The 27,780-nt window shown below is 23.1% G+C and overlaps 2 protein-coding genes across 9 annotated transcripts in view; one reads left to right on the top strand and one right to left on the bottom strand.

Annotated features, from left to right (window-relative positions):
- Nucleotides 1-27,510, top strand: part of LOC129612106 (GATA zinc finger domain-containing protein 14) — a 169,129-nt gene extending 141,619 nt beyond the window's left edge. For 3 of the 8 annotated variants that reach the window (XM_055525610.1, XM_055525611.1, XM_055525612.1), the window contains exons 5-9: nt 6,512-6,649; nt 6,724-6,838; nt 16,161-16,357; nt 21,749-22,141; nt 26,290-26,420. In XM_055525610.1, the coding sequence (XP_055381585.1) occupies nt 6,512-6,649; nt 6,724-6,838; nt 16,161-16,357; nt 21,749-22,026 (728 nt within the window). In that variant the 3' untranslated portion in view covers nt 22,027-22,141; nt 26,290-26,420. Of the gene's footprint in view, nt 1-6,511; nt 6,650-6,723; nt 6,839-7,030; nt 7,244-16,160; nt 16,358-21,704; nt 22,142-26,289 lie in introns of those variants that run through there. The other 5 variants (XM_055525613.1, XM_055525615.1, XM_055525614.1 and 2 more) reach the window with 5 other exon arrangements.
- LOC129612108 (32 kDa beta-galactoside-binding lectin lec-3-like) lies at nt 397-5,067 on the bottom strand. Its single transcript, XM_055525620.1, has 3 exons — nt 4,939-5,067; nt 4,725-4,813; nt 397-1,343 (listed from the first exon to the last, which is right to left on the bottom strand). Exons 1-3 carry the CDS (start codon nt 4,939-4,941, stop codon nt 995-997), a joined length of 441 nt encoding a protein of 146 aa, XP_055381595.1. The 5' UTR covers nt 4,942-5,067; the 3' UTR covers nt 397-994.
- Nucleotides 27,511-27,780: the final 270 nt, after the last annotated feature.

Genomic DNA, 27,780 nt, shown 5'->3' with positions numbered 1-27,780 from the left:
ATCAAAAGTAATTGATTATTATTTGGGAAGTATAGGAGATTAAAAAATAAATTACAGATACCTACTGAATTTAGATGTGGTCAAAAAAGAATTTATATAAAAATTGCATATATTTAGGACTAGATTAGTTTAATAATGTAAATATATTGTGATACATTTATTTGGTAATGATTTAGAAGGTTCCGAAAACATATTAATATCAAAAGTTTGTAAAAAATGTGTTTAATATTTCTGAGTTGAAATGAAAAATTCGGACGGTCTCTATATTTTAACAGAAATCAGATCAGTAGTGAAGAGCGATTTTTTAGAATATAAATTAATTATTACAATTTTTAGCATTATTTCCTGCCAAATGCATTCCTTTTAGATAGTGAATATTTAATAAAAGATCTAATATGAAACAGTTATAATTTTAAATATATTTCAAGTAAAATTCAAAAATTATAATGTACGGAAACAATAAATTAAAATTTATAAAACAACAATTTTTCAATTTTTTCTTTTTTAACAAATTTCTAATTAAATTTTATAGCTATTTTTCAAACAGTTTTGTAGAGTAAACGCTTTTCATTTTAACAGCTAGAAATTTTTAACTTTAAATAACTATATAGATTTTAATTTTATTTTAAAAATACACATATGAATTCGAATTAAGCAATTAAAATATATTAAAAATCTATTGACAATAAAAAAATTTAAAACAAAAACATTAATGAAAACTTTAAGTGCATTATAAATATTATTTATTTAATTTACGCAAACATACATAATATTATTGTATGAAAATGTGTGTACGTTCATAGCTTTTGTTCCATTTAATTTGAAAGTCTTTAGCAAAATACAATTTTTTTTTGTTTTTATTTTCTTGTGTGAATTTAATTTCTCAATATAATTATTATTTAATTTTATTTATGCATTTTGAAAATATTTGATCTTATTATTTTAATTCAATATAATTGTATTTTATATTATGTTAATTAATTTTATAACATTATTAATTTCTAAGAGGATTACCATTTAACATACAATATACAACTTGAGCATCACGGAATACATAAATAAAATGAATATCCTCTAATGCTTGCCGAAATTCAAAATCACAATAATGATTTCCATTTATTGCAATTGAAAATGCTGAATCTCTTACATATATTTCCATTTCGAATTCAGTACCAAATTGTATTGGATTTTGTGATACTTCTTCTTCACCCCAGCCACCTTCATTACGTGAAAAATCATTTCTTACAATTTCACCTTCTTGTCTAATATCAACATGTAGTGGAATTTCATCATCTTCATAATCAGGATTAACAGTTGATCCTTTTTGTAAATTTATTGTAGCTCTGAAAAAAAAAAGTTAAAATAAATATAATAATTATTAATTCAATATTAAAATAAAATTATAAATAAAAGGGGCCGTACTTATAATTTGTAGATATAAACAACTTTCTCTATATTCGAACAGAAATTTCATCCTACTAGTTCTTTATATATAATGAAGTTTTTGATGTATAGTAGATATTTATTTAAGTTAACTAATTGGCTATTATTTTCTGTAATTTTCTTCGAAAAATTAGATCATTATTTGCATTTTACTATAAAATTTTTACTCAGATACCCAATAACATCATCCAATTTTATACCTATGGAAAAATATATTTCTTCCTGCCAAGAAAAATTTTCAGTTGCAGAGCAATTGACACTAAATAAAATTTCAACATAAATAACCAGGGATGTACACAACTAAATTCGGAATTTCATTAACATAATTTGGAATATACTTCAAATTTATGTTTTTATAATTAGTAATTTAGAATATTTAGAATATTTTTCTGTATTGTTGCCATCGTTACTCGATCATAATATTTAAAATACCAACTAAAATAGGTTCATATGATTCATCAATTTGCAATTTGCATATTATATGGAAACATGAAAGTGTGTATGTAATACAAAACTGCGTCATCAATTCTTCACTAAAGAAAAAACGTTTTTAAGAAAATAATTTATAGTCAACATTAAATCATTTAAACTACTTTATGTACACAATAATATATACATAAATTAAGCAGTACTATGTACACGATTATGTATTACGTATAGATGTTAAATTTTAAAAAATAAATGAAAATAAATTCTATAACTAAAAACTGCATTAACCTTAAAACATTTAAATTACATATTTACATACATAATGTACTAAAATTCTATAAAAATACCGAAATGAATCACGAATAGTAAATTATACGTATACGAGCATATGACAAACACATAATAGTATACATATTAAATGCATTAAGCATGAATTAAACACAGGCTTCATTACAATATTTATATTACTTAAAATTATAAATACATATGTATATGTATGTACATAATAACTAAATGCATTTTCCATACGTGGTAATTTGAAATTAATTCCAAGAAAATAAATAAATTTAAAATATAGGAATTTTTCTTATCGTAATTAGCTACGTTATTCATTCAATTTATTATTATAAATTCTGATTTGTTAAAAATAATTTCCCCTATACGTCTGCGACACAAAATAATTTTTATATTTACACATGCATTTAATGTATATAAAAAAAAACTACAGAATTATACGATACATGTTTTACATAAACGTATATACATACGATGAACATATTGAACGTACTTAAAGAAATTTTAACGAAAATTTAAATAAAAGAGAAACCAATTGTAAAACGAGAAATTTAAAAATTTAAGAGAAATTCATATTGTTTTGTATTATTCGCATAAATGCCATAACAAAAAATTCCTATACAAAATAATAAGGCTGTTATATTAAAGTTACGTAGTTATGTAGCTTACTGCATTGTAGAAACAATTTGAAGCAATAACATTAATAATACATTTGCGTTAGCAAATTTACTTGCAAATTTTGTTTTGCTGTTTGCTAATAAATATTATTTATAACATATAAGAAGTATTATAGGGCATGTAAATAATGCTGTATATAGATGTCGTTTATATACAAAATATTGATTAATTTACATGTGCTGCTCTACTGAAAATATATATTATGTATATTCTGTGTATATACATTGTAATTTGTAAAATTTACACTTTATTCGGTGATATTTATAAAACTAAAAAAAAAACATTATCCATTATGATGTCATTCCAACAAAATCTTAATTTTTCGTATTATTTTTTCATATTTATACTGACTCTCTATATGTGTGATACTAATATACCCATGTATAAATTACATACCCATACCAATAAATAGAGGGATATAGGTATCAAAGTGTTAAAAAGTAAACATTGTTCTTTAATAAATTTATATAATTTATAAAATAAACAAAATTTTTTTTTTTTTAAAATTTATAACTAAATCACGAGATATCATCTTGAAAATTAAATACATATATACATATATGTTATACATTGTATATAAAAGCTTTTCATTTTAAATAGCTGCTATCAAAATTTATTTCATTATTGGACTTTAAAATGAATCACACTCTAGAAATTACTGGTATAAAATAGGTACAGTCGAAATATTAATTTTTATTTTTCTTATTTTCATAAGTCATAATTATAATGGTATAATAAACAAAATCCACTTAAATATATATATACTTATATATGTAGCTGGTAATTCTTAATATTTTCAAAAAAAAAAAACAGACTTCTTATAGCAATATCAATACTAATTAATATTTAATAATAAAATAAACTCGTTTTCATTTATCAGTTATGATTATTATATTATGGAATTTTTTATGATATTATAAAAAATTATTTTGAAAGAATCATAAATTTAATTGAATATTAACCACCGATTTCCTCATCGATTTATTTTACATTACATAGCAATTAATATTGTTGACCACAACAAAAAATTACATACCTAAATTTCTCAAAACCAAACCTTTGTTGCCACATACATATGTGACTAGTTATTAATGTAATGACAAAATTTCCCACTGGGTAAATAGAAACTTACAATATACTTACGTAGGTAAGTAATAGTTTTGAATAATAGACTGTTTCCTTAACTAAAATTTTTAAAAATCATAATCTATAAATTTCACAGACATTGAGGTACCATAGACGCACCGCACCCATCCCATTGAATATAAATAATATAAAAATAATTTTGTAAATTTTTCAATTGAATATTATTAAATAATGCCACATCTGACACATTGTAGTATACCTAGTTTATTTTGTAAAATTCTTGTTATGTGACAATATATAAAGGTATTTAAACAATTTTTATGACTAGAATTGGAATGACTTTAGATTCAGAGCAACTATCAGTAGTAATTATACTTTAAGTTCATATTTCTGGTTATGTTTCTGTTTAGATTAATCTAATAAAAAGTCTTGCATATTACTAATGTTAAAAAATGTTGTATGACATAGATTTGAAAAATACACTTGCATCAAAATAATTTGTTGCAAAAATACCAATGTATTATCATCACAGTTAGTAGTTAATAAAACTAATATTTATGTCACAACAATTACATACATTCGAATTTTATTTGCTATTACTTTATGTTTTATTTACTATCCAAACGTCAATTTCACTATACCGACACAAACATAACCAAAATCAGAAAAAAAAGTATACCGACAATATTATGAAACCAACTCAAATGTAATAAAGCAGGCAAATCCAGTAACATGACAATTACATTATACTAAATATAAGTTAGAAAAAAAAATAAATAATATTTTAAGCATACCTATCACCATTAGGTGGAATAAATGCTCTAATTCTTATTGAATTTCCAGGTGCTAATTGTTGTGGCAATTGAAATAAAAATGGTGGATTCTAAAAACAAAAAAAATTATTTCTTATGAAAATTTGATTTTGAACTTTCAATTTTTTTTTTTTTTCATTTTAATTAACATCATTTATCGATTTTAATTTTACTAAATAATAAATTATAAATATACCATTTTGAATTTATTTATTTTTTGTAATTAATAATTCACTTATTCACAAAAAAAAAACAAAGCGATAATATCCGCTGGTAACCGTTCGAATATTCAATAATTACTATGAATAGTCTAGCTTGACTAAGTGTCATTTATATTAAGAGTATTGATTATAACCTTAAAAAAAATTTCACATTACGCCATACATGCATACAATCTCATTCATAATAAGATTGTATACGGAATTTCTGAAATTATATTGCACTAACACATTCAAAATTATATACGCAGCCATAATAATTTTCATTTGGGAGAAATACAAATTCAACCGACAGCTAAAATGAAGAGAATTTGACGAAAATAAGAAGAAAAGTATGCATAGATTTAAAACATTTTTCATTCGTAACAAATTTTATATGGTTAATTCCACATTAAAGGAAACTATTTCATGTGTAATGTAACAAATAAATCAATATTGTCACATATAGAAATAATTAGGAACTTGCATATTGTAAATGCATGTCAACTTCAATATTCTCAAATTTTTGTTATAAATTAATAGTACTTAATGCTTATGCAAAAAAAAAATACTAGGCACTAATGTACTCGTACTCTTTAATATAAATATCTTATATCTCATTCTCATATGCATATCGATAAATATTCACAATAAATACTGTTCTCAGCAATCATCAATTTATTTAAGAGATATTTCGTTAAATTTCTCTTATTATGAATTCTCTCCCTTTTCATTTTATTCTTCTAATAACTTAATATTATTCTCTTTAAAATTTCTTGCTTATAATTTTTCAATTTTTATTCTTTGCGGCATTTTTATACAAATACTTATGCAACTACTATGATGAGTCATACATTTTCAAAACATTTACTATTAAATTTAAATAATAGCAAATTTTTCATTTATGTATTTATAAAAGAAATTACCCTGTATATATAATATTATAATCTTTAAGGAGAGTATTTATTATACATTATATAGATAAAATATGTAGGTCCTGCAGCTATTACAATATAATGAAAATGCACAAACATACATACGTATGTAAACCTTATAAAAATCAATGCGAAAGGTTATTGTTGCGGTGTAGAGGAAAAATAAAAACATTGAGTAATTTTTATGTTTTGTGAACTTACAATATTGGGACCAAAGATAAAGGACCTACAAATAAACAATATTTTTAAGAAAAAATTAACTTATTATAAAATGTTTGGGTCCGATCAAATTGATACAAAATCTAAATGTTTGATGGTAAAATTTTCTCTGAATATTTGATGGTAATTTCGATATGAGATGCAAAATCTGCAAATATAATTTTGTCACCGAAGTTGAAATTATGGATGTCGTAATAAAAAATTTTTGCTCTTTTTGTTTCCGAATGTTGTACGTACGAATGAAACTATGAACTTGAACAGTTAAAGTTGAAATTTCACAGTTCTTATATGACTACAACTAAAAAAAATGTATTCCGCTTAGCAATCCAACCTGTTTTGCGGATTAATTTTATGAATTTATTAAATTATTTTATTCTATTTAAAATAAACATCAACATTTTTTTTTTTAATTTTTCAGTTGCATCTCATAATGAATCATGCAATTTTAATGAAGAATGTGAAGCTTTCCATTTCAAAACGGAATGTCGTGATGGACGATGCATTTGTAAATTTGATTTACAACCTGTTTACAATAATGGAAATTTTGAATGTGGAGGTAAATATTAAGGAACTATAACATTATTGCACTTAATTTTTTTATGAATTTTTAATTGAATTTAATTTTTGAAGCTAAACAACCAAAAGTCCGTGAAGTTCATTCAATTGATCCTGCTATGATTGGTGTCCTAGTTGGTATGGCTCTAATGTTTATTATCATATGCGTTGTACTCAGATTATTCAGTCAGTAAGTATTAACCAATTTAATTAATATTCATTTTTAATTTAATTTTTTAATTAAAATTATCACAATCCATGATGACGAATAAATTAATATTGTGTTTTTAAAAGTATAATTGCCTTACATAGTTGATTTTTATATCTTAAAATTTTTAAAAAGCTTTTAATTGGTAAGAATTCTTATAAAACTTTTTTTTAGATCTAAACGTAAACGTCAAAATAACATTGAGATGGCCTGATCTAAGGACAATTTTTTGATTTTCTCATGTTACATTGGTTTTGATTAATTTTGATATTTTATTTTTGTAAATGAAAATGAAAATTTTTAAAATATTTTAAAAAATTTTGTTTAATTTTTTGTTTTTATAATTTTATTACAATTTTAATAAAGCTTATTATTATTTTAATTTTATTCTTTTGTATTTTACTTTAAATTTTTAAATTAATTTAAATTTGAAATTAAAAAAATTTATACACACGATTTTCTTGATAGTTTCCAACAATTCCCAACACTTTTATATAAAGTTAGAAAATCTATTCGATATCATCAATAAACACAATGATGAATGAACTCAAATATTTTTCAAAATTTTGTGAAATTTGACCAATAGTCTGACCGCAATAAAAAAAAAAAAACAAAATTAAATAATTATTCTATTTAAAGTATTTTTCATTTATTTTATTTTAACCTTGGTGTTATAAAATCAATATTACTTTCATTATAAGTAAACAATACCAAAAATCAAAATGATAAAGAAATTTTTTTCCAAAAAATAAATTTAAAATGAATAATTAAATTCATTTACTACACGTTATATATATATATATATAAGGACAAACGAAATGACAAGGACCAACAAAAGAATTTATTATTTGACTTCTTATTCCATTCTTCCTATATTTTCTTTAAGTTTCAATGAAGAACAATAATTATTTTGTAACATTAGACTATTTATTTGGAAAATAGAAAGGGGAAGGAAATTTTCTTTTTAAAGAAACTAAAAATAATTTGATAGTTTAATTGAAAAAAATCGATTTTATTCAATAAAAAAATCTTAAATTAAATATTGGCTACAATAAAATATAAATTGGCTTCCAAAGTATTTTCTATACGACAACATTAGTCTAGAAAAATAACATATAAAAATTTTATTATGGGACTTACGAGAGAAATGAAAAACCATAACAAAATATACGTACCTCAATATTTTGATACTCAAATTACGTCATGATATTTTATTTTTTACGTAATATAAATCAGGTTTTATGTTATATACCAATAGCAATTCAGTTGATGCCGTTTATCAATTTAAAAATGTTGAGATTCACTGATTACATAAAATTGAATAAATCCTTTATGCTTGGAAAACAATTGTTCTTATTTGAAAGAATATTGAATTTGAAGAAACCACAAATTTTATTTTTTCTAAATATTTTCTAAAATATTAGAATTATTTAACAAAATTGTGAGATTATATAACGTAATATGTCTCTTCTGTATAATACAAAAATAAAGAAATGAAAAATTTTATTTTCTAATTCTAATAATATTCATATATGTATATAGTAATAAGTTATAATATTGTATTTATATATGAATATTTATATCCAATGAATTCAATGAATAATTTACGATCTAACAAATAATAATAAAATCTTACCTAAGGATATCTTTTACAATACAATATGGCCTATGAGCAAAATTTTCTATCATGAAATCAATTTCAATATCTATATGACACTTAAATCTTTTTTACATAAATATTTTACAAAAACTTACAATGTACTTGAATCAAATACAATTTAAAATACATGTGACATTGTATGTACTTACATATTTTTTACACAAAAACTTAAAATAAATTGATTACATATAATAAACTCTACTCATTTTAAGTAAATATTTTTATTTGAAAATATTTTCTAAATACTATGTAATTATAAAAGCAATATGTTGGAAATAAATTCACAGGATAATAAAATCAAATAAATTAATTAAATACCTAGTAATTCCTTTAGACATAAGTTTAAAATTAATTAAATTAATTTTAATTTTAATAAAATTTTCAACATATTTGTTTCTTACGGTTTTGCTCTCACTTCTTGAAAAAAACTTAAAAGTGTATCATGTAAAAGTTACTACCAGAGAAGGAATCTCGTTTTGCTGCTATAGCACTGATAAAATAGAAGTTAAATACTGCCACAACAGCAAAAGAAGAACCTTGATTCAGAATTAGTTCTTTACCATGTAATTTTCAATCGAGAGTAGAGATAGATTTAGAGATATTTTAAATGTTTTTAGTGTTGTGTAGCAACCAGAAGCTGTTAATTTTCAATTTCCGCACTGTATAACATTTCAAGAGAAAATTAAGTTTAAAATCAGTGGGAATTTGTTGGAGATAATAAAAACGATAATTTGCGATATTTTCTCTTTTCTCTAAGAGTAACAAAATGAGATTTCGTAAATTTTGATATTTACAAAATAATTTTGAAATTTTGTAAATAAACAAGGTATGAAGAGTCTATTGTGAACTGCATATAGTATTTTCTTTATAATATTGAAGCAAAGCCAGTTTCTATATTATTTTCTATATTATTTAAATAAAATTGCCTTTATTTCTAAAACTTTTAAAATAAACTAAAACGTAAAACAAAAATCCATTAAATTCTTGCAATATTTTCAATCCTTTTTTGCGGTTTAAGAATATTTTCTAAAAAATCTTCAGAATATTTTTTTTATTGTCATACCATGCTATTTATCTTAGTTGTTCTTTATTATTTTTTATTAGTTTTTCATCATACACAATGATTTGATTAAAGACTTACTAATTTGGCATAAAGATAAGAACCCTTTTTCTCTGTGTCTTTCTTTCTCTCTCTCTACCTTACATTTATTTCAATGAATGATATTCAACAATATCCTAGATTTAATAGGCGCATCAATATCCTAATTCATAAGTGACCAATTTATAATATGTGTACAAAATCCTTTTAAAGAATTCAATCGATAAGGCAACACAACCATAATATAAAACTGATTAAATTTAAAAACAAAATTTTCAAAAAAGAAAGTAAAAAAGAAACTTGTTAATAGCCAAAAGTTCTAACAAAATTATAAGCTATAGCTAGTCGCATCATAAAAAATCACAAAATATACACGTTACATATGCTAACAAAATGTCCTTTTTCCTTGTTATTTATGTCTTTTTATTGGACACAACAGAAGTTTGCGGTGGTGGGAATACAATTTTAATACTTCATTAAGTACTTATTTTTATTTTTTTGCCATTTTTGCCAAAGATGCTTAAGATTTTCCGAAAAAAACAATCTGTTAACATACCGCAAAACATTGTGGAAAAAGAATTTTTTTTTTCTATTTTATTTTATTTTTGCTTTCTTTTTATTGTTTTTTAAATTCACTAACAGATGGAGGAAGTCGTTTTTATTATAATATCGTATACTAAAATCTTTTTAAATGGTTGACTTGATAAAATCGAAAAATTATTTTTTATTAGTTGAATGAGGCTCTCCACAACACAGAAAGAAAAACAATTTTTGCTCATAATTTTTGGATGGGATAAAAAAGTTATGCTTTTGTTGTTGGTTGATTGGTACTTAAGTTATTTTTAGTTCTCCTCATTCTGCATAATACTTATAAATATACATATGAATGAACTCTATAATACATGCTAATACTTAGACAGGCTCCAAATAAATAAGCTTTAAGAATAACATAAAGCAATGCACAATGATTTCTTTAACGTACATTCATGTACAAGTTTAAGTACAGAGTGAATCATTAATATTACCGGTTTTTGAAAAATTTTACAGAATCTTACCTGACCGTCTCTATTTGCTTATGACTTCCTTTCCACGAATAATAGATGTTTCAAACAAAAAGTTTCTGAGAGGATTAATAAAGGGAAACGGATTGGAAATGAATTTTTCCAAAAACAATTAGTCCGTTATTCCAAAAGCATATAAGCAAGTAGGGCAATATATTCGTTATTTTGCATGCCAAACTATTTAACTTAGGTAGTTTCCATTCCTAAAACGCCGTCTTACAACTTTTAAATAACGCATACGACCAGTTCCAGTGGTCTTCCTCCTTTTGGCTTTGATTAACCAATTATATGATCGTAATTTACCTGATGGGTAACCACATCTGGAACATTGTGATTTTTGAATATGGTACGATGAACGGCCACATCTCCTACACAGGGTATGTGTTTTATTATGCCTCTTACCAAAACTAGATGTACCTTTCATCATTTTATTAACGAACGATACCGGAAAGGAAAAGAAACGAAAATGTTGAATTTCAGAGTATTTGTTAATCCTTCCCGATAATTTTTAATTGAAACTTTTATTTTTTCTTAGAAAGGAAGTTATCAACAGACAAACACGGGCAGGCAAACTTCAATTAATGAAATTCCTATACCGCGAGAACTGTAATGGTTTGAGACCGAATTCAAAACAGTAACTAATAATGATAATGACAACCTGTAGATATTCAAAATTACTCAGCAAAAAAAATCCTTTTGATAAAATTAATATAAGATTTACCTTTCTTATATACAGTTGATTTACATAATGGGGTTTTCTTTTAAATAAAAAAAAAAAACACCAAGGAAGGTGAGAATTTTCGTATATTATATAAGTTTTCTTTTTAACTACCCCTCAAGGCTTTCTCGTTTGAGTAATGATTTTTTGGTTATACTCGTATATGGGAAATGATTCCTTTATATCCTTTTCAGTTTAATATTTTCACATATGGTATTTCTATTGAAAGATTATATTTTTATACTGAATAACAATGATAATGATGATGATGAACGAATTATAATTTTGATTTATATATATATATATAGATATATTGAATATCTACTATGATAAATGGATCCCGATTTAATTTAATGAAAAACTAAAATATATGCAGAAAAAAATAACAAAATGAGACAAAAATATTTTCATTTTGCAAGAATACAGAAAGGGTTAAATGAATGTTAGTTACAAAAAATATTTCTAACAAAAAGGACCAAAGTGCAGTCCTTCTAAATATGAAATCTATCATATCTTTTATTCAAAGAGCAAAAATTGAGTTATTTATAGTGCCGTTTGGAATATTTAAAAATTTCAAAATTATTAGAAATTTGAAGTAAATGGAACTTCCACTTGACGATGTCAGTACATGTATATTTGACCCATTCAAACACGTAATTCAAACAAAATTAACACTAAATACGTAGTGTAACTTCATAAATTACAATCTACTAGTATTAGGAATATATTTCTCAAGGATATTTTGAATAAAATTAATTTAAATTTTGACGACACAAAACTAGAACGCAACCAACATTTTACAATTTTCCTATAAAATTTTTACCATATAAAATTTAAATTTAAATTCTTTAATCTTCAAAATTTTATTTTATTTTGTAAAAAATAAAAATCCTAAAAATAACTTTAATTACAATAATAATTGTCTCGAGTATGTCTTGTAAAATGCTAAGTTATTTTTAACATGATAGCCTAAAGTTATGCAAAATTAGTGTGTTGTCATAAAATTTTATTTCATTTCTTGTTCTATTTTTTAGACTTTAATTAGATATTACCATTGTGCAATTAAATATTTGTACTGTTATGTATAAAATATTTTTTTTACGCATGTAATTATGCAGTTTTCCTTGTAAAAATTGACAATACATAAAAATTTTATAGAGTTTCATTAAATTAAAGTAAAGTACTTAACGAAAGCTGACTGTAACATTTGATTGCAAATTATTTACAAATTCTAAATTTTTTTACATTTTAACATAATATTTCACTGTCTGAAACGTGTCGGAATTTCACAGAATCGCACATATGACCCAATATAAGTAAATGCCTCTGTAAAATCTGTTTTGTAAATTCTCTTCAATTTTTGCTCTTCTTATTTTCTAAAAGTAAATTTTACAAAATAATAATAAACTTTTAAACATTTTCACACAAAAACCATATGCATTAAAACCACATTAAATTTCTAATCTAAATCTAATCTAAAACCACAACAAAATTTTTTTTTTTTGCATTTTTCCCAAAACAATTTTTTTTATGATTCATACATAATAAGCCCACTTACACATACGTATACATGAAAATACCAAAATGCATTGTAATAAAATAAGAGTGAACTCAGGTTAAGTATCTCATATAATATACTATAGATGCAATCCACATTTAAAAAGACCACCAGAGGGTTACTTTTCAATCCTAGTAAAAAACCACAATGATTCTTACAAAAAAACTTTGCATAGTTGAATATTTTTTCATCCATATTTAAAAACCAAAATATATACTATGTGAATTAAATGCATACAGAACGCACTGAAAAACAGGATCATAAAAGAGACTGTTTATAAAATGTAGAAATTATGAATTAAAATTTCTACTGAATAGGAATTTTTTTTAAAATTCGACGTGTACTTTAAAAATTTGTTGTGTTGTGTACAACTCAAATATTTAAAATTAATTTGCATTTAATGAACTTTTTAGGTAAATATTCTCAATTTTTTTAAAAATAACTACAGATATACAGGGTGTTTCGCATAGGGAATTTCAGGGATGATTCTTCGATCAATTTCTCTACTGGATTGGAATTTCCATACTGGAAAAACGGTGATAAATAAAAGAAAATATTTTATGGGTTAACTTTTGAAAAACAAAAAAAAGGAAAATAATAACAAAAATTTTCGAGAAATTTTGAGTTTTGTAAAAAAAAATTTAAATTTTGACGAACTGTACTTGAAAACTTAGATGGTTCAACTCAAATTAATTATAAGATTAAGAATAAAGAACATTCAATCACCTGTAGGACAAGCTCCTTATGATGACTATATGTTGTTTGGTTTCGAAGTTATAAGCTTTTATTTATTTGCAAGAAAAGTCTGGTACCCTTTTTTTTCAACATGCTATAGCTCGAAAACGAGTATATCTGCAACCCCCACCACCTCAAAGAATCACACCTGAAATTATTTTTGACCTCTTGCGAAACATCCTGTAGAAATATTATATTGTAAGTACAATACAATATTCTAAATTGCAAAATAAGTAGATAAGATTTATTAAAATTCAATATGATGGTAAAAAATTAATTTTTTTAAAATAGTTTTCTATTCATTTCGATTTTCTATTTACAAATAATAAAAGACCACTGAACCTATAATTGTAATTATTCTGACCAAAAAATATCTGATATATTGATTTTAATATATAAATATTAAATATTAAAATTTTAATAAGTTTTAAATATTAAACTATTGGCTTTATTAAGAGAAGTAATTCATTATTTTTACTGAACCAAATCTCTATTATACATACATACATATGTACAAAATTAAAAGAACCCATTAAAAATTTAACCAATATTAGAATTTTAATTTTTATTATAACTTTTATTGTAAACTATAATAATTTTAATTACAAACTATAAATGAATTGGGCAGAAGAGGATACAATTCTCATGTTTTTATAATTACATTAAAATTTAAAAAATAAATTATAGAATTTCAATAAATATTTAAATTATTATTCGATTGCTTTGTAGAATTTAATTACCATAATAATAATTAAAAAACAATATTCGAAATAATAATGATTAAGTCATTTTTAAAACTTTAAAACCAAATAGGATTTTAGAACAATATTGTGACCTTAATATTTAAATTTCTCAAATTCAAATTAAATCACATTTTGGTGAGTTTTAAAGTTCGAAATACTCCCAAATGAAGAATATCTGAAAAGATTACAGATAACCAAAACTATTAAATAACTTAAGAAAGCTAAATATTCGACTATACCGGTTCATTTAGAACCTTAAGTTCCAAAAACATAGTCACTTTGAACTTGTTTCGTACCATTGTTTCCTAATATTTTATTAAATTCCAATAATTTTCGAAATTCTTGTACATATGTGTATGCATATTCGTCTTATACACCGACTCCCTTCAGATCCACAAGTTTATTACAGAAAAATACTTTTAAAATTATTTTACTAAAACCAATTGTGATTTTAATTTTTCATAGCATTTTGTTGTTAAACAAAAAATTGCAAAAAATTGTAAATAAAAAGTTCAATTCACAAAACAAAGGACTGAAATAATATTTTCTTTGTTCGTATAAAGTAATTAGAATGTCAAATAAATTTTTTGCAATTAAAATTAATAACATAAATATAAAAAGAAAACTTCGAAAGAAAATCAAATAAAATTTCTATCAGTCTGTCAGAATATGGCCGAGGACATTATTCATAGTTTAAAATATAAATTTTATGTGTTATATACTAATTTTGATTAAAGATGAAAAATGAGCCCGCTAGCAACTAGACCGCTAAAATTTAACTTCGAAAGACTGGTAAAAATTTAACTTCGGATTTTCTGTTAAAGGTGTGTTATTTAATTGAATTTGAGAATAATAGTTTCATAAATAATGAAATTCATGAGAGAAACTTAAACTTACGAGTAAATTGTCATTCAAGTTGACAATGGGCTAAAGTAGTATTGCACAAACCCAGGCACTTAAAAATAGTTTTTTTGGGTTTTTTTCGATGTGCGGAAGGTCGTAATTTAAGTCCTTGCTTCATTAACTTTTGGATTGTTAGCAGATTTCTATAATTTAGCTTAACCCGTAAAAAAATTTTCCTATTGCAGCCGGTTCATCAATAAGAATTGGCATTGCATGAATAATATATTTACCAATTACAAAATAAAATTAATAAAGCTATACTCCATTTACTTTAACCCATCCGTGATCACATTAAAAAAACATGGATTATAAAAGCGATAATTAAGTCCCCATTTTTGTTACCGGAAATTTCACCGAGTTCCGACATTCAATTTACATAGTTTTTAGAAAAATATAATCTTTCTTTAATTACTATGAAATTTTTCTATAATTACTCGGTATATAAAAATTTAATAGAAACTGATCAGCTTATACACAAAAGTTTTTCGAGAAGTTTACTGTAAACTTGAAGCCGTACTCTTGAAATTTAAAATATTTCCAGACTTTATCACTTTTGCCATCCAAAAGTACAAACCTCGTTATGAATCCAGAAAAAATGATTTTAACAAGTAATTAACTCATTTTTCAAGTGAGATTATACACCATATTTATAATGTACTATTAAGGGGAACAAAAGGGTTAAAAACGTTCAAGTAATCTAATACCTTGAATCTTATACGTAATACAATTTATGTAACATTATAACTCAAAATATAAGTATATAAGTGCATAAATAATGTAATATATATTCATGTAATAATTTATAATTTAATAATTTTTATTTACAGGGCAAGATGGCGTGAGAATCGTACAATATTTAATACACCAAATCCACGTTTAATGAATGTATCGTTATTGCGTGAAAGTAAACTATTACATGGACAGGAACGACGTGGTTCCAGAATGTCGGTTAGAGGGCCATCACGTCAACCTAGTATGGCATCATTAAGACCACATTCACCTAATCCGTCATTAGGTAAGAGAGGTACAGTACTCATCGCATTGCACATTAATTTAATGTCGTTTCAGTTGTCCTGGGTTTGTATAAACTTTTCGTTTTGTTATTCGAAAGAAAAAAAGAGAAAAAGAAAAACGTATTCTTTTTTTCGTTTTCTTGTTTTGTTTTAATTATTTTTTTTTTAACTATGATTTTTTTTATTATTAGTTAAAATTTATTGATTATTGTTTGTTTTTTTTTTTTTTTTAAATAATTAAATGTTTGCTTTGTTTAGTCGGGTATTTTGAATAAATTTATATAGATTTTTGTTTATCTATATTATACATACAAATATACATATAAAAAGATTTGATTTTATTGATTGAAAAGTAAAAGGTTTTCTTAAAAGAATTTTTGCTGAGTGTTGCATTCTTTTCGTTTCAAAAAATTGTTAATTTTTTAAAATTAAAATTTAAAGAAGGGTTTAAAGTGTTTTAAGGCTTAGAAAAATTTAAATGCAAACCGTAGAGAAAAGTACACTTAGGACAAATGGAAAAGATGTTTTTTTTTATTTGGTTTTTTTTATTTTTTATCAAAAGTGAAAATTAAGCTTTAGTTTTTTTGTAACCTTCTCTTTGTGAAAATTGCTGAAATACGCTTAAAACGTTAATATTTGAACAGCACTTAATTTTAAATTTACTAGAATGCTTGAACTTGAATCTGCTGACAAAATTAACTAAAAACAGCTTTATATACAGTAGAAGTTTTAAATCACAAATTAAATTATGAAATATTAATTTTGGGATGGAGTTTGTAGACACTTAAGGGACCAGAACATATTCTTACGCAGAAGTTTTTTTCTTTCTGTCAAAGGTGCCTGCTATTGGCTGTTCTCGTTTTAAAAGTTACCGTACAACCCTAAAAACTATAGCTTTAAATATTTATCTTTAATTAAATAGTTTAATGTGTCCAATTGTAGCCCATCTTAGAAGTTCCGTCAGAACAGTTTGATAGGCTCAGATGACTGCCATTCACTTTTAAAAGCGAATTTAGAAATTATCCTTAAATTCCGTTTAAAATTATTAATACAACCATGTGCCATACAATGGAAAATCATTCTATATTTTAATCGAATATTATTTAACAATATTTACTGCCAATTTGGACAAAATTATTTCTAAAAATTTTAAATTGAAGTATTGCGGTCTTGGCCAGCCTTTACTTAAATATCTGTTATAGAAATATATACTATGTATTTCTAATATAGAGCTGATTTTAAATAAGTTTTAAAAACGTACTGACATAAGGTAAAATAATGCGAAATTCCAAAAATGCAAAAAAGTTTTGGTAGCTATGTTATATGGCATGAATTTTAACTGCAAGCTGAAAATTAAATTATGTAAAGCATTGCTTACTACGCATATAATACTTACAATCATTAAAGATCTTTAAAAATAGCTAAAAGTATTTCAAAAAGAATGTAAGAGTGAATGCTTTGACATTTAATCAGATTTTAATTTGAAAGGAATTGCTTGAAAATTTTAAAATAAAAATTTTGTTTGAAATTTTCTTATTCTTATAAAAGTTAATTGAAAAACATTGTTCATTCTTTAAGATTGTAAAATATTAAAGGTTGCCATTTTTTACTAATTGTTGCCGCTTTAGACAGTCATGATTCAATTGTATAAAATTACTGTAAAGTTATGTGTATAATATTATGTATTGAACTTTTATAAATTGTAAACTAAATCATTTAAATATTTTCAAACACAGTTTTTTTATAAGTGAATTTTATTTCGTACAATATAGACAAGTTAAGACTTTAACTCGAATTTTTATAAGAAAATAATTATAATAGAAAATATTTAATTGACTTCAGTACATGTACGACATGTTTATGTTGTACCTACTGTATAATACTATCAAAAAATGGAGTGTCGTAAAAATGAAAATACGCGAATATTCATTACAATCTTTTTGCTTGTTCATTAGGATTGTGTTGGAGTAACTATATAATAATCGAGCATTTTACTAAATAATTGATTAAAAATCAGTTTTATTGCAGTCTTCTTAAATTTGGAGTTTTGAAAATTTACCATTCAATTGCCTATTTTCAGTTGCTTTCATTTCGTTTGTCTAATGACAAACAGAAGCGATATAATAGTATTAAAGATCGCGATTTCACGAACCCTATAAATATGCAATTTTTAAAAATATACCATAATATCTAAATACTTATACAATAATGTTATTTTTTAATATGGTTTTTTATTGTTTATAAAATTTTTACTTTTTATTTAACTTTAAACCTTTCTCACAAATGAACATGAATAATAAAGAAAATTAAAACAAAACGAATTTAATAACTTTTTAGAAATGTTAAAACTAATGAGATCTTTCTCTCTCATTTATTATTTTCATGAATTTTCAACCTTTTCATCGACATTTTCATCTTACCTGCATACAAACATATATGAAAATAATTATACAATCGGTTTACGTATAATATTGTCGTCAGCTATCCGAGTATTTCATAATAATCAAAAGAAATTAAGCGTTGAAAATAGTATAATTGAGAATCATATATTACATGATAGAAAAGTATCACATACTTATGAATGAAATAATAAAATTTTTATAAATATAACAGGCGATGTTAACATCATTAGATACAATCATCACAATTTCTACTCTTCTATATAAGTCTCTACGTAAACTATACAATGTTTTTACTCAAATATTCATTTATTTTATTTAAAAAAATGAGGTATATTTACAAGTATACATAAGATATACATAATATGGGTATGTTAAAAAAATTATTTTTTTATTTTTGGTAGTTCTAAAATAGCAACAAAAAAAAACACGATTATTGCAGATGCAAGAAATGAGTTTGAAAACAAAAAAATGCAATAATAAACAAGAAATATGAATTTGCAATTTTATATTTTCTGCAAATAGGTATATACTCATATTATAGAGAATAATATTAAAGCAAAATTTAGAGAGAAAATCCTGAAATGAAAAATATACAAATGTCGTATTATAAAATAAAACAATAGAAACAAAAAAGCAAATTGTACATAGTATAGCAAAAATTACCAAAAAATTGCACTCACTGCATACAAATTAAAAAAAAAATTAATGTAAATTATTCAGGAACAAAAGTTAACATGTTTTCGAATTTGAACACTTGAACAATTCTTCTATGAGCCCTATTGTTACTACCTCCAGATCGGTATTGTAAAAGACCATAATTGAGTTACTGGAACCAGAATTTTTAATGCAAATTTAACCGGAATACCACACCCTAAAAATGTAAAAAAAGATCGCCGTATGTGGTTGTACAACATGTCTTTAAAAAAGGCCCAAAGTTTTGCTCAAACAAAAAAATTTGTTAGAAAACTTTTGTTCAAAAACTCTTTTGTTGCTCGATAACAAGAGGTGGCAGATCCCGAAAGTATCCTTAGAAAGGTCAGAAAAACATTGAAAATCTGCCTTGAAAAACAATGTTCAATAACATCTTTAAAAAACACCCACTTTATACACTATTTAATCCGTAAATCGATCTTGAACTCTTACTTATTTTTAAACCTTCTACAGCTTAATTTTTTAGTCAAATTGCATAATCAAAATTGAAATTTTAATCGTGTTGTTTCACTTATTTTTAAAATTGTCCCTAAAAGTTCTGACACATCTCAGAATTTTTAATTACTATAGTTAATGCATACTCCGAAATATTTATTGCAGGTGCATTTTACGTCAAATCCCAATTTTAATCCAAGAAAATTAAGGAAATTTTGCAACTTAGTTGAATAAATATTTCATTTTCTTTCCTTCTTTCTCGAAATCCCAATTTATATAGCATTCGAACAAAATAACATTGAAATGCAGAAAAAAAAATATTCAAGTTTAAAAACAATTTTTTTTTCTTACATACCTTACACTTCTATTCAAAATTTTACCATATTACAAGAGCAGAAAAGAAATGTTTTCTAAAGAAAATTTTTATTTTAATGCAAAAAGTTAAAGTTAAGTTTTTTGTTCCTTTTCGCTACTCTTTTTGATTTTTATTTACTACTTTATTGAATTTTTAAATATATGAGTAAAAAAAGGATATCACGTACCTAAGAAACATAATTTTTGTTTTCTCTTTTTCTTTAACTTAATTTAAAACTTATAAACTTTCTGAAAATATGCAAAAAATTCGTTGAATATAATGGAAATTTATAAAAGAGATTATGGTACGAAATTTTCAATAAATAAAAACTTAAAAGGATAATGTTAACTATCTTGACATTATGCTTTTAAGTTTTATCTTGGATAATTTGACTATCTAATATTGACATTTTATACTTATATACCCAAAATACGGAAGAAAACGTACAGTTTCCTAAAAGTATGCAAATCATAGTTGAAAATTTTATTTGGAAATTTAGTTTATTAATGAGTTTGGCAAAAAAGTAACGTTTTCGTTGCATTTAATTGAATTTTTGAAGCACATTGAATTATACTTTCTTACATTACTTAGACGATGACCCTATGACGATTCTTATCTAAGAGCAAAAACATAAATTAGTTTTATAGCAATATTTCCGATACATCTATACAGAGATAATTGTATATTTTGTTGCACCAGATTGTGAGAACACGACCACTTGTTGTACTAAATGAAAGAAAACCTATTGGAAATGTGCTAAAATCTTAAAAGCTTGACTTAATAACGTTCTTTTAACAAAAAAAAAGCACCATCAAACGGCTCAATTTTGAAATTTCTACGGAAAAATCATTATAAAAAACTTATAATAAATCGGTAGTGAACAAGTTTTAAAGAACAACATATTGAATAGTAGTGAGCAATAAAATTTTTTAAAAGATCTAGAAAACCTAAAATTGTTTGAAATAGTAATCTTATGATACTCGATACTGAATATGCTGGTATAAAATTTTCTGATATATGAATAACAAAATATGAATTGATTTTTGGGGGTAATTTATTCGCCACATTCTTCAATATTATCAATCATTTTCATTTCTTAATTAAAATATAATAATCAAAATATTTTAAATAAATTTAAGTAATTATAAAATTAAAAATATCTAATTTTTTCCGTAAAATCTTCATTTTAATTTAATTCTATCTCCTCCTTTATTCTATATCTATAATATTTGCATACATACATTTATAAAATGTCAAAAATTTATTTATCTTCTTTAAAAACAAAAATATTCTAATTCTTTTCTAATTCTCTTAATCATTTTTCTCTAATAAAATATATTTCGATTATTTTCTTTTTTTTTATATTCTTCTTATTTAATTTTATATATATATTCATATATATATATATATATAATAATATGATATATATACAATAAAAAAAAAATGTGTATGTAGAAAAAAATCAAAATCAATAGAAAAACAAACAAATTTTATTATAGGCCGAATGACACGTTCAAAAAGTAATACAAGATCAAATGATTCACGTACCAGCGAAAAATCTGGTAATTTCAGTTCAATAGATTATCCACAAATTCATCCACAACAACCACAATCTCAACAACCGCCACCAAAATCGGCATCAAGTTCATCATCGAATAGTCAAAATTACAATAATAATAATAATAGTAATATAAATAATCAACCATCAACTAGTGCGACAGCTGGTAGTATATCACCGTCAGCAACATCAGCAACATCCCATAAAACAAAATTTTAAAATTGAAAAAGAACAATTCATTCACAATGAAAATTCTTAATATTCATGTTATCAAAATTCAATTATTAAATTTTTTGATCATAAATCTGCAATTTCTTTAATAAATAAAAATAAGGTATATGTATTAAAAAATTTACTAATATATTCAAATACTTTGCTTAACTAACTCTAACCTCTACAATAAATTGCGTTTGTTTTTCTGTTACATATGTAATTATTATTATATTGAAAAGAGAATTACACTAATTTTCAATCTTACAATTTTATTAAAATAACATTAATATTAATTACTATTATGCTATTTTACACTTACATATATACAAAACTATATACTTTATTGTATATCTTTAAATAGTGAAATTATTTGTTCGTTTATGCGTCTTTATCTTCTTAATTGATATTTCGTTGAGTTGATGATTTTTATTGTCCTACAAAAAACAATCGTTCTTAATTATATGTAAAAATTTTTAGACTTGTTATTATTGTTATTATATCTATTTAATATAGTAGCTCAAATTATCTATATAGTAGTTCTTCTCCCTATGTTTGAACTTAATTACTTTATATGACTCTCATAAATTTATTTCAAACACATATGATTTTAAAAACATAAAAAAATACGAGAACTTGTGTTTCTGCTTCAGATCTATATAATCTTAAACCAAAACAAACACAATTAATAAATCTTCAATCATACCAAAAGAACATGTCAATTATACAACAAACACTATTATACAAGCATTCTTCTATAATTATTGAAAATTTTTTTGGAATACTACATATACACGTGCCTACACAAATCTTTATTTATATGTATTAAAAACACACTATTCTTACTTTGTAATAATATTGGATCAAGATTGTGATTATAATATGAAATGTTCAATAAAGTTGAGTAAATAAAACAGTTTGATTCAACTACATCGAACATTTTGCCCAGTTGAACAATATTACTTAAAAACGTTTATTTATTTTTTTTTTAATTGTTTTTATTTTTTGTTTCTATTTTCCCTTACTTTCTTTCTTTTCAAACACCAAACTTAAAATAATCCAACTAATAATGAATTATAGTTTTTGTTGTAATGTTTTATTAGAACATTTTGTTACAATTTGTTCGATATTTAAATTAGTTCTTGTAACAAAATATTTTGGCATTTCAATTAGGCTAATTAATCAATTAAATTATTATTGTAGTCAATTTTTCCACTTATATAGTTATAAGCAAAACAGTTATTTTCAATAATATCTACCTTTATAATTACCTTTTGCAGGTATAGAAACAGATTCTACTTCGATATTCTGATTTCGATCCCTTAACTTCTTTATAAATTTATTGTATATAATAAACATTAAGTTTTAAACTTTTATTTTTCTGGTCAATTACTAAAACCTTTAAAAAAGCACTGACTAACAAGGCACTTCTCTTGTAACACTTGTTATAGGTTAAATTGAACTGAAAAAATCAAAGCTTTATTCAATAATAAAATAAAATCTACTAAAAAAGAATAATTTAGTGTAGTGCTGTGAGGAAGAGACGTCCTCATCTTGGTTGTAATAACATAATTGCAGCAACGACTGACAACTTTTTTCTATCAACACTAGTACTTAATTATTGTTGTGAATTTTGTTATATTTTAATTTATGTAATATAAAGGACATTTAGCACGTTATCTATAAAATAGAAAACTCTGCCCTTTTTAACGCCGACTATCAACGCATCAATTTGTAATATCTTTTTAGTTTTATTCTGTACGTCAGTACGCCACGCCGACTATCAACGCATCAATTCGTAATATCTTTTTAATTTTATTCTCATCCTGAATATATGCAATAATTCAAATGTTTCACTTGAAAATCTTCTATCTACTCTACAAACTACCGTTTTGAAAAAAAAAGATTAAAATTATTTAAGTTGGATTATTTTAAGACAATTTAATTTTTTTTATTATATAATATACAACATAAACAGTTACAACAAAAAATATTTGATTTTTTATATTAATAACATGTTAAATAATTGTTTGGTTTCTGTTAATTTTATACTATAATAATATATACAAAATACTTAATTTAATAGCACATAATACTTCTCTATACTATATCTAGAAAATAGCTATGTATAAACAAAAAAAAAACTAAAATTGTATGACTTGTTATATCAATTGTAGTATCAAAAGTTGTATGTATATTATATACTCACCTACTATATATATTATATACATAATATTATTATGATATGTGCATTTATAAATACATTTCTATAGATCCATCTTCAACTTGCATAATGTTATATACACCACCACATAATATATACAATATAGAAAAAAAATATATAATTAAAAATCTATTATAAAGCATCTACAATCTTATATAGTTTTTCTCATTCAACAAATTTTTCGTATGATATTAAAGCTGTTATACAATTTATATGAGTTTTATCGTGTGCGTTTATTCTTATATTAGTTTGTTCATATTCGTTTTTAAATGAAAAAAAAAACATATACAAATTAAAAAAGTTTTTTTTTTTTTGTTTCAAAATTGTTTTGTAGATTTTCATGAGAAAAAAAAAATTGTTTAGAAAACGTTTTTCAGTAAAAATTTTATTGAGTTTTTCATTTATAATCTTTGTTATATTTTATGTTATTGGATTACAAAAAATGCTTTAGTTATAGTTATATTATGATTTATGTGCACAAAAATATATTCATTCATTATAGTGTAAATATTATTAAAAATAATTGAAAATTATTAAAAAAAATAAAATAAAATATATTCTATACTCCATGCTAAATTTAATGCAGACAAGAGAATAAAAATTTTTGTAAAATTTGAACGTAGAATAGAAAATTTTTGGTTAAAATTTGTTTTTCCAAGAAAAAAACAACAACATACAATAATAAATTCAGTTTTAAATTTAAAATTTATTTTCTAAATACTCGTACAAATATCAAATAACAATAGTAACAATAGTATAACAATAGTAATACAAAATAGCGAAACACAATAATCAATCAAAATCATCAAACAAATTACAACCAGTCACAAATAGTTATAAATTTTGACAATTGCCCTTATCATATATATATATATAATGAATTCAGCAAATTGAGTTTTTCCTGTAAGAAACAAAAATTCATTCTCATATTTTCCACCAGGTGGAATTCAATCTAATGAATTATTATTAAATTTCTTTATTCGTAAAAATCTAATAACATTTTGTAAATTTTGTTAAATTAATAATTGAATGCTTATTTTTTATACTACTAATCATGCAAACATACGATTAGTGTGTTGTTCTGCTAGCCATGTGTTTTACTAATCATACATGTTCTTAATATGTATTATTAGTGTATGATCATGCAGTAGTATTTATAAATTACCATATATCTTACTAATCACACACATACTCTTATACAATATTTGTGGATTATACATGAGCATGATTATACAGTAGATGTATGATTATAATACAGTATGGTAATGATTATAGTAATTGAATAAATTTTATTGGTATGTCATCATACATTAGTGTGAAATAATATAAACCGAGTATACTGCTTATGATGCATGTGCAGCTATTAATTAGTTATTATTATTCATGTATCATCGAATATTGACATGTATGTATGGGTACAAGCTTCGTTTACTATTTATCATACATGTGCTAAAATGTTGCTAATCATACATAATATACATATACTAGTTCAATATTAGTATTCCATTGAACATTAGTAAAAATTACTAATCAATTACTAAATAATATTATTTTATTAGTAAATTACTAAATAATCATACATACTGTTTGTCTTATAAGTTTTTAAGTACTATCATACATGTTAGTGCCACATCATAATACATTACTTGGTGTACATACGTACACCATAAGGTGATAAAATATTAAATTCAACACTTTCTTATCTAACTATATTAAAATTTCAAAGAAAACTGAATTTATTATTGAATCTGTAGCAAAAAAAATATAAAGTAAACAATAATTGCAATAATTAGTAAATGTTATGCTTTTCTTTAGAACAAAGAGTTTGAAAACAAAAAAAAAGAAATAAATTTTATTAGAAAAATTAAAAAATAGCTTCAAAATTAATATTTTTCAAAAAAATTTTAATTTTCTTAAATAACATTATTAAAATAAATATTTTTCTTCTTTTTTTCAAAATGTATTCTCTCTAATTTTATAATCGAATTAACAATCACATAATATCAACTCAAATTGACATTTCAATGACAATCATAAAATATGTATAGCATCCCGTAATAGCAACAGTAACGGTTCTGTTGCATCAATTCGTTCACGTTGTGATTCAACAACTGCTGGTTCAATAAAAGGGCATCATCCACACCATCATCATGGTAATCGTAAAAATTCACAACAATCAAATCAACAAACACCACTGATAACACATGTAACACCAAATCCAGCAGCTGAAAGTGTTACAGTTGAAATAATTGAACCAACAGGAAAAACAACTAGTAATCATACCGATATTTAAATTAAATATAAAATATATTTAAAAAAAAATAAATTAATATAAAAAAAAATTTTTAATTTTAATTTAATTTAAATTTTATAAATATAAGCTTTCTCTCTTTTTTTTTTTTTTTAAATAAAAATTTTAAATTTAAAATCATAAATAAATTGAAAACGAAAATAATAAATTTTTTAAATTTTCCAAAATTTTTTTATAATTATTTGCAATAATTTCATATATAACATTTCATTTGTAAAAATTATCATTATTTTTAAAATTTTAATAATTTTTTGTTTTTCTCATTTAATTTCAATAGATTTTTTTTAGATATAATTTAATCGGTAGAAAAAATAAAGCGCGCATACAAAAAAAAAATAATAAAATAATTTTTAATTTTTTTTTATGAAAACAATTCAGAAGGACATTAATAATATTATTGGTAATTTATAACATTTTCAGATAAACAAAGAAAAAATATTCAATATAACAGTAAATATAAAAGCAACAAATTAAATTAATTTCTTAAAAAAAAAATAATTTTCTTAAAATTGAAATATTTTTAAATTAAAAATTATATTGTCATCTTAAATAATAGCAATCATTCAAAAATTATTATATATAAATTAAAAACTGTAAAGAAATTGAAAATAAAATCTATAAGAAGCCATTAAGCATGCATTCAAAGAAAATTTAAAAAAAAAATATTAAATAAATTGATAAAATTAAATGCCTCTACACATTTTAAAAACCAAAACAAAAAAAAAGCATTTCTAGTGATATATTTAGAAGCAAAAAAAAATTTAAATTTAAAAGTTTAATAAAAATTATAAATATATAAAAATAAATTAAAATAAACAATAAATCGAATATTAAAACAAACCTACTTTTATAAAAAATTAAGAAAATTATTAAAAATCAAAAACACAAAAAATTAATTAAATGAAATTATAAAAACTTCGCATAATTAAAATATTAGCCATAATTTCTCTTGATTCCACTTCAAGATAAAGCCATAATTTCTTTCAAAATAATTTTTTATTCAATTTAGACTCACTTTAATTTTCGGTCTTAAAGAAATAACAAAGAAATATTTGAAATTTCTTTTACAAATTCATTTTTTTTTTATTTCACGTGAAAATATTTTGAGAATATTTAAATTTTGCATGAATTCAGTTAAAAGTAAACTGAAATTTATTGACTACCCCTAAAAATATCCAATAAAATAATTTATTTTAAAAATATTTTATTTCAAAACAAAAATAAGAGT

The sequence above is a fragment of the Condylostylus longicornis genome, unplaced genomic scaffold (genome assembly GCF_029603195.1).
Source record: "Condylostylus longicornis isolate FDR11 unplaced genomic scaffold, ASM2960319v2 ptg000055l, whole genome shotgun sequence".
In the NCBI taxonomy this organism is placed as follows: domain Eukaryota; kingdom Metazoa; phylum Arthropoda; class Insecta; order Diptera; family Dolichopodidae; genus Condylostylus; species Condylostylus longicornis.
This window is presented reverse-complemented; position numbering and strand designations above follow the sequence as displayed.